Source organism: Gymnoscopelus braueri (genome assembly GCF_963280865.1).
Source record: "Gymnoscopelus braueri genome assembly, chromosome: 12".
NCBI lineage: Eukaryota > Metazoa > Chordata > Actinopteri > Myctophiformes > Myctophidae > Gymnoscopelus > Gymnoscopelus braueri.
Window position 1 is genome coordinate 33,814,221 of NC_137614.1, and position 9,423 is coordinate 33,823,643.

Genomic DNA, 9,423 nt, shown 5'->3' on the forward strand with positions numbered 1-9,423 from the left:
TTATTGCAGTGTTCCTAACTTTGCGATGGCTCTCTCAATGAATTTATTGCAGTGGTCCTCAACTGGTTTCACATTGGGACATTGATTCTGAGTTGACCATGAAGTCAGGACCCATTATTTTTAAATAACCCCTGGTAACTATAATAGTCGAGCCATTCATGACTATATTTCCACATTTAGTTAACTTTAAAAAGCAGAAAGACTTTGCACAATATGTACTTGTGTGTTGACCTGTTTTCGGAATGTTTATTCTGTAGGTGAAAAACCTGATTGTTTACGTGGAGAAGACCGTTCTGGAGGACCCGGCCATCGCAGGCGATGAGAACTTCGGGACCGTCATTAAGACCTGTTGCACTTTCAGAGAAGGTATGCTGGCCAACGGGCATTCTTATCATATGAAATGTTTTTCACCTAGAAGAGCCTTAACCGCATGAACCCTATTCTGGGGCAATCATTCGACGAAAATAGCTGATCTGATAGTAGATCGGCTATTTTCGGCAAAGAGATTTGATGTAGAGGGAAATAATTTCAGGCCTAATATAGAGCCCTGGAAGACCTCAGGCAACTAAGTATGTAGGGTTTAAGTGGTTAAGCCTACATTTATACTATACAGCAGTGACGAAAATAATAATATATTATAAACATTCTCTCTTTCTCTTTTTTCCCCACCAGATCTCGATGACATTTCCAATCTGGTAGACTTCATCATCTGTCTGGGTGGAGATGGAACCCTGTTGTACGCATCTTCACTGTTCCAGGTACGAACGCTGATATCTCGCTACCCAAACGTTGTTCCTTCATAATAACGACTTCTAACAACACATTCTAAACAAGCGTCTATTTTGCAGGAGAGTGTTCCACCAGTAATGGCCTTCCACCTGGGTTCCCTGGGGTTCCTCACGCCTTTCAACTTCGACACTTACCAGTCTCAGGTCACCCAAATCATCGAGGGTATGCGACATCTGACTAGCGCCATCTTAGCCACACAGTAAAATTCAGTGTTATTCTTTTCCCATTTGTAACTCTTGAGAGTTTATATGTCTTTTATGGTGTTCATTTACTGCAGGCCCTTGGGCCCTAACAATGGTATTGGGCTGATTGCTGACACTCTGTGCCTTCGATCAGCCTCTCTACTATTGGTTACCTCAAATAGGCCTCCTGCCTACTTATAGCCAACATGGGCAACCTGCATTCAGTGTTGATGATGGTCTGAGCATTAAAGACTATTTTTGGCATCTAAAGAGCCTCCTTCAGTGTGCGAGCCCCTTCTCTTTGTTTATGGACTTTCATGTGGCCTCTCTGGCACCTGTTTTCAGCCCTATAGTAAGCCTTGAGTTTAGAGTGCAAACTTCCGTACTGAGAGTGTAGCAATGGAGTAATCAAATGGACCATTGCATACGTATACGCAGGGTTGTTTTTGAATTGTTTTTGTGTGTTCTCACTGAGATGTGGTTTTGCTCGTTATAGGAAACGCCGCCATCATCCTGCGCAGTCGGCTGAGAGTGCGCGTGCACAAGGACAGCAAGGAGAAGAAAGCCAGGGTGGACGAGAAAGGTCTCATCATGACCAACGGAGACAGCGAGGGAAGCCGCAAAGCCATGAATTACCAGGTGAGACTGAGCTGCTGCTACAGTACATCATCCACTGCTGCTTTGTTTTCAATCTCGTTGACCAGCCAACTTTTGTTTGTTTTTCTCTACCCCTTTATGTTGAAAATATTCTCCATTATTACACATTAACACTTTACCTGCCAATCACGAGTATAACCGTTGATGAAAAATACACCCGTTTACTGCCATCCACGAGTATAACCGTTTTTTTGGTCTTTTTTTTTTTCATTTTACACAGAACCAGAGCTATCACGATCCAAAGATTTCTAGCTCCATTCACTCCTTGGTTAACTTATTACTTTAAAATCCTGTATCTCGGCTCCTGTGTAAAAAAAAATTAAACACTGGCACTGGGGGAAGTAAAATAAAAAAAACCCTCTGGCAGGGAATGTGTTAAGACCTGAGGCCGATTCTACAAATGCCTTCTAAATCAGTAGTTCTCACGCTTTATTTTTTTTTCAAAAATAGCAGATGTACAACTTCGCAGCTTGTTTAATGTTCAACTAGTGAGATGCAGCTCATCTTGAACTGGCATTGCAGTAACGTTGACCATGTCCTAATCAAGCCTATATATAGCCCTATAGCAATTTGCCAGGTACTAGAACCTATATTTAACACATTGGGTGCCAGAGGTTTATTAAAATATTATACGTTGAGTGCCTGCATTTCTTCCATCCACTTGCGTTACACGTTTCGTGCTGTGAGAAGCCCAGACGCGGAAGTGCATGTAAACAAAGCGTGCGTGCGAGACGGCGGAGGGTCCCGACTAACGCCTGGAACAATAATATTTCTAACGCGATCCTCCATTGCAGCGTGATCGCCGATCGAAAACGGCTCGTTTTCACCACATTAAAAAGAAATGGAGATATTAAGCTTTTAGTCAAGGAGATAACATTGAAAACGTCGACCGGAAGGATTTTTGACATGGAGCCAGATCCAGCCTCTTCTTCTCAGAAACTCTTTGGGTGATGTCAAAGTTTCGTTTTAGCGCCCCACGTGGCCCACATGTATAAAAATAGAATTGGGTCAAAAACGGTCCGGACCGTTTTCGGCACTTCTCGTTTGGATCCTCAAAAACGGTCCGGACCGTTTTTGGCATTCAATGTGTTAAAGTAGCTAATGATACCTACTATTAGTTTGCAAGGCAGCATAACATGGATTCATACTCTGTTAGCATAGCACATGACGGACCCTAGTGCAAAAATAACAAATAAAAATGGAGGTGTCCAAAGTATGCATGTTTCCCAAGATTGTTAGATATTAAACCTTACCTGTTTGGATGTGTTTAATTAATTTAATTGCCATAACGTCATTGATCGAAAGCCTTTATGCAACAACTCTCTAACCATAACCCTTTGTAAACAATATTCGCCCTTAAATCACCTCGAACTCCACTAATGATTGCAAGAAGTGCCAGTGACCGACACGGCACGCCGGTCGCCTACCCTGTTCCACAAACATCTACGACAGGAACATTGCACAGTGTGCCTCCCTGTCTGTTGGACTGGCACGAGCACAGTGAAATCACAGAGCTAACCTCAAAGCAAACACAACAGTGCTATTATGGTGGCAGGTAAACAGAGCGACAACCGTGAGATTGAAAACAGCGGATGACAACAGAACAGGTCACTAAATCACTCAATCCTAACAACTTGGCACACATCTCAAAAGATAGCGATGTCCTCACCCCCCTGGTCTGTGGTTATCCAGGCAGCCATTACTGCAACGTGTGCATGAGCAAGCATTGTTGTCAAGCAAAGGAATGCTGCATGGAGAAGACTGGAGTGCACTGAGAGAAAACAACACGGAACCTGTTCAACCTGCCCCGCAGCTGTGCTCGTCACTCTCTCAGGCACGAGAATAAGCTTTGTTTGTGGAGGCTATCTGTGAAACCAATTGGGAGACTCTTGTGATTTTGGGAATTGTGCAACGCTGCAATCCGTAACCTTTTATGTCCTATGTCAATGGAGTATATAGGCTTTAAGTGGTTCAATGTGGTCTTTTGTTTGTGGTCGTTTCTTGTCAGGTGTTGAATGAGGTGGTGGTTGACAGGGGTCCATCGTCCTACCTCTCCAACGTCGACCTCTTCCTGGATGGACACCTCATTACCACTGTACAGGGAGATGGTGAGTATTTCACTCTTTACATCAATATGAATATGCTTTACACTGAAACTAAGAAAAAACTTAGCTAGCAGACCTTGTCGAACAGATGTCTTTCCAAGGCTGACTTAAATATGTCCGGCATTGCAAATCTCTGCCGGGAGAGTTCCAGGGGGTGGGGGCTGCCCCACTGAAATCTCTGTCGCCAATAGTTCGCCAGCTGGTTCAGGGAGTGGAGAGGAGACCCGTGACTGAGGACCACACGTGTGGGGGTATTATTCATGGAGTAGATCAGACAGTTACTGGGCATGGCTGGATTTGTAGGTGAGGAGGAGGAGTTTGTATGTGATGTGGAATTTAACTAGGAGCCAGTGTAGGTGGATGAGGGTGGGGGTAATGAGTGAGGGCCGGAGTCTGGAAATATTTTCTGTCACAAACATCTATCTTGTTGACATGAGTGGATTCTCCCCAGTGGTTAATGGTTCTCTGCTGTATATTAAATATATATTTATATATTTTTGGCTTTTCTGCCTTTATTTGGATAGTACAGTGTAGATTAACAGGAAACGGGAGAGAGAGACACAGGGAGTGACAGGCAGCCGGGCTCAGGAATCGAACCAGCGACTCGCTGCATTAGAACTTATATGTGGTATGCGCCTTAACCACTAAGCCATCGCCGCCCCTAGTCTTGTAGATTTTTAATTAACTTACTGTATGAGCATACGTTCATTGTCCATTTCCTCACTGTGACCACACAGCTACAGTAGTATAAAACCTGAGTTATACTTAGTTGCGCGTGGGTGTTGTGCACTGAAAATGGCAGATCTACAAGTGATGCAACATGTTGTGAGCTTGTAGTTTAGCTATTTTCAGTGCGTTTCACAGGCACGCAACTACAACTAAGTATAAATCAGGCAATAGCCACTTTGTCGTTCGGCCTGTCATTTTGTAGAGCGCACCTGAGGGCTGATCGCTTATCACCGATTCCGAGCTTGATTTACGACACAAGCAGTGATGGACGTCTGACAGGCCAAATAGATCAATCTGCTGATCAATCTGCTGAAAGTTCAGTCTTTGCTTCTGTCTGGCCTTAAAGGTTTCATGACGTTCAGTTTTGCCACACATTAAAAGTCTTTGTCATGGTCCTTCAAACGTGTATAGAAAGTTTTAACAAAAAATTCCACTCCATTGATCCATGGCAGGTGTTTTTCTCTCACATTTCTAAAGCCTTTTCAACTGCAATGAAAAAATAAATCTTTGCCTGCGGGTGTTGCTGGTGAGGGATTTTGCCTGTCAATCATCGCCTCTGCTCCGCCCCCCCCAAAGGAAAGGATAGGGGAGGGGTGGGGCGAGGAGGAGAGTGGGCGGGATTAATCGGCTGTGACCTCACTGCCGAAGGGCCAAGCTCAGATTACTTTTCGGCCTAATTATTCAGAAAACCCCAGACCACAGAAAATCCACTGAATGTTCAAAGTTCAGATTTTTTGGGTGTAATTGAGGTCATAAAACCCCCCAAAAAAACAAAAAATAAAAAAAGTGAAAATGAATGTCATAGAACCTTTAACCTTCCGGGAAGAACCTTTCTGGAAAACCTGTCTGTATCTTTAGAAATATCTAGAGCCCCTGATATTGTTATAGAAAAGAGGGTTGGGCATTCGGGTGCCGCAGGGGTAATGTACCAGACTCAAATCCAGTCCTTGCCGGGCATTTATATGAACACACTTGAGCATGTTCGGGGGAGGGAAGGCGGGCAGGGAGGGCGATCTTTGTCGCTGCACCAGCGACTCCAATGGGCTGGGGCGGGGAATGTTAAATGGGAGGAGGAGGAGGATGGAGGTGCTACGTCCCCTCTTCATCACTGGAAGATGAGCAAGTAGGGTGCAATAGTATTAAGTACATAAGTAGCCTTGGGAATCAACGGCTCTTAAGCCATGTGGCCCATAGTTCAGGATCCTATCTTCTGTTTCCTTAGCGTGAGGTAGCTTTATGTACAAGTGCCCCTCACAATCACTCATATTTGCCTCATTTCAATATTTTGTCACCGTGTCAGACAAGGCGATTTCAATTTGCTGAGAGAGAAAGACAGAGATTGATTGGGGCTCAAGTGCTATATTGTTTTTTTGTTGCTTTTCTTTCTGCATTGTGCAGTGGGGTCACTCTGTAATGCATTCCCAGGTGTGATAGTGTCCACTCCCACGGGAAGCACAGCATACGCGGTGGCTGCAGGAGCTTCCATGATCCACCCCAACGTGCCAGCCATCATGATCACACCCATCTGCCCTCACTCGCTGTCTTTCAGACCCATCGTGGTTCCTGCCGGCGTGGAACTCAAGGTATGTGCAAATAACATTTGTGTTTGGTACTCCTCATGGCTATATCACTGGTTCTCCACATGGGGTCCTTGACGGGGTCCCAAGGATACCCAGCTAAATGATTGATAGTTGACGCTTACAGGTCTATAAAGGGCAGTCCACACCAAACACTATAACTATAAAGTTAAATAAATATAAACTATAAATAAAAATCGTTCCAACTCAAGTGGATTGCAGAGTCCACACCACAACTATAATGAAGACAGTGGTGAACGATATAGTTATAGTTGTATTGCTTGGTGTTGATGGCCCTTTACTCTGCGAGTGTACAAATGGAACAAAAATTGACCCTTAAGGTATCTCAATGTGACCGGTTAACATTCTCGTGCAGGTTTGCATCACCAAAAGGTTCTCGTACTAAAACAACCGCATTCCCTGCGTTTCACCTTTTGCAGATAATGCTGTCCCGTGACGCCCGGAACACTGCTTGGGTGTCGTTCGACGGGAGGAAGCGACAGGAAGTCTGCCACGGAGACAGGTAAGCCGACAGTGTCAGAGTAGCACAACAACAGTGACAGACATGCTAATGGCTTATAGCTCTAACCACCCCCACAGGGCCTCTTCCCCGACACTCACAGGTGTTTGTTGCATAACCTCGTTGACCCAGCTTACTGGGCTTGAGCCAGGTGCGTCCCTGCACGCCCTGTGCAAGTTATTTAATGTTCTACTTCCTTCATTAAGCCTTACAAAAAGAAACGTGTCCTTCCTGGTTCCTGACCTGAAGCGCCGCCCGCTGTGTCATTGAGCCATAACGGAAAACAAATGCACAGTCATGTCACCACGTCTTGTGTCAACACCTCCCGCTTGTTACGTGATTGCAAATACCTCGGACTTTTCTTTCTTTTGTTTTCATTTTTTTACCCACTGACTCAATAATGTTTTATGTGTGTGCCAATTCCCCCTCCCATCCCCGTTTCAGTATTACCATCACTACTTCCTGCTACCCCGTTCCCTCCATCTGTTTTCGAGACCCGGTCAACGACTGGTTCGAGAGCCTGGCCCAATGTTTACACTGGAACGTGAGGAAGAAGCAGAACTACCTCGGCTCAGAGGAGGAAGAGTTCTGATGGCTGACTCCTCCGAAAGGGGATCCTCTCCAAGCTCACGGTGACATCAAGTGCTCGGTTTCAGCACTCAACAAATCTCTATCACGAGTGGATTCTAATTTGTTCAATGTTGTTGCCGCAGAAGGCCCCTGTGTGTGTGTGTGTGTGTGTGTGTGTGTGTGTGTGTGTGTGTGTGTGTGTGTGTGTGTGTGTGTGTGTGTGTGTGTGTGTATACGCACAGTGAAGTCCCGAGTGTTCATTTAACTATGAGTGTGTGCAAATTTGCACACTCTGAGTAACAAATGGATGAATTAACACTGAGGATTTTACGGAGATGTTTTATTTCCATACTTACATCATCAATAGCAAACGTTTAACTCATTCCCTGCCTAGAACGACTAAAACGACTTCTGTCCCATAAGCCATGCCTGCCTAGAACGACTAAAACGACTTTTATTTTATTTTGTAAAACACATTTTTTTTCTTCTTTTTCTTTTCTTCTTTTTTTTAAAATTTGACCCAAAGACCAAGGAGATATGATTTTTCGAAGATCTAGACTCCCATCCACTTCGTTAACTTAAAACGTAAACATTTTGTATCTCGGCTGCTGAGTACTTTTTTTTTTCAATGAAAAATCTCTGGCAGTGGGCAAACGCAAAAACAAAAAGTTCTGGCAGTGAATGAGTAAAAGGTTTAATGCTGTTTTTACAGCAAGGTCTTTGGTAATGCTTTACTGTATGATGGACCTAATTACGAAGGATTGATTTGTGTTAATTGAAACCCGAGAGTGTAAAGATTGATTTAAATGAGTACGTAATGAAAATTGTGCTGAACTTTTAGTTCCACCCTTGATGAACTGGGAAGATTTTCATTACGTACAAAACACAATCAGCTCTGGATAGCGGTTGTTGCAATGAACCTAACAGTATAGACGGATGTTATCTTGTTCTTGTAGGTTTCTGGCACTGTCAAATCTTTTTTTTTTGACAGTTTCCAAATGGGTATGCCAAGAAATGGCATTTTTCTTGGACATTTTACAATTACTATGTTACAAGTGAACACTGCATTTCCTCAGTTCTCACGATCGAATGCTTAATTTATCCGTAGTTGTACGATGGTGTTGTTCGTCAAAAACAGCAGATCTACAAGGTCACAATCTAAGGCGATGGCTTTGCAAGTTTGTAGATCGGTTATTTTCAGCGAGCGACTAAGTACAATGTTTTATGATTTAATGTATTGTCTATCACTTAATTTCTCAGAAAGAGCAGGGAAATCACATCTCTTCTGCAATGCCCAAATGTACTGGCTGTGCCTTAAACACTGGTCTGTGTATAAATGTAAAAAATTATAATTTATAGATTTATGTGATCTTAATTCTACCTATCATACTGTATATCATATCTCTGCACTGCAGTGTTGCAGATGTACCATACCACACCCGTGCTATTCTCTTTACTGTTGCAGGCATTGGTGGATCTAAAGAAAATGGAAATATGTAGTAATGTTGCGTATCCGTTATCTGCAACCTCTGTGTAGCGAGTGAAAATACGACATGGCAAAGAGTATGAGGAACTGTTGTAAAAATGAATTTCATTCCAACTTAAGCACTTAGACCATAACTCAGATGCCCCCAAGCATCTCTATTTTGAATATCTATGAAGCCATAGTTAAACTGTGTTTAGTTTACAGACTTGTAGTCTGTTTGCGAGTTGTAACATGTGACCGCATTAAAAGGTTAGGCTTCTTTGACGGCAGGATTGAGCATATCAAGACTGTTATTTCGTAGTGCTAAAAGTCTGTTTTGCAGTCTCTGCTTTGAGTATATATTTAACGTGGCCTAACTTACATTCTGTTTAAAAAGATTGGTGATTTCTCTGTGCTTATATGCCGTACCTTATGAATTCACCTAACACAACCATTAACTCTCTAACTGAATATACTAACAGTGAAGTCAGGTTCAACAGAATCCCACAAGAGGACCAACTCTGACTCAAATTCTTAAGTCAGTCATTCCTTAAACTTTGACAAATGTACGCAATGCTTGAATGAAGATGTATTTTGTATAGTCTATATGTTTATTGACCAGTTTACAATGTATCATTTCTGAAAAGAAGTCTATTTGGTACTTTTTATATTAATCAGATTTTCCAAGTTCTCAAAGGTTTTAATAATTATTTTGTTAAAGTCAATAAAATCTATTCTCTTTCTTAGTGGCTGTAATGTTTGGATATGTTTAATCTTTAAGTTATTTTCCTGTAGGCCCTACAGTATAACTGTAATTATATTGGAATGG

At 42.9% G+C, this 9,423-nt stretch overlaps 1 protein-coding gene across 2 annotated transcripts in view; it reads left to right on the forward strand.

Annotated features, from left to right (window-relative positions):
• LOC308096979 (NAD kinase-like) overlaps nt 1–9,340 on the forward strand; it is a 28,667-nt gene extending 19,327 nt beyond the window's left edge. For both annotated transcript variants that reach the window (XM_080444510.1, XM_080444511.1), the window contains 8 exons: nt 258–366; nt 673–758; nt 849–951; nt 1,468–1,610; nt 3,637–3,736; nt 5,888–6,045; nt 6,480–6,562; nt 7,004–9,340. In XM_080444510.1, coding sequence (XP_080300636.1) covers nt 258–366; nt 673–758; nt 849–951; nt 1,468–1,610; nt 3,637–3,736; nt 5,888–6,045; nt 6,480–6,562; nt 7,004–7,151 — 930 coding nt within the window. In that variant the 3' untranslated portion in view covers nt 7,152–9,340. The remainder of the gene's footprint in view (nt 1–257; nt 367–672; nt 759–848; nt 952–1,467; nt 1,611–3,636; nt 3,737–5,887; nt 6,046–6,479; nt 6,563–7,003) is intronic.
• Nucleotides 9,341–9,423: the final 83 nt, after the last annotated feature.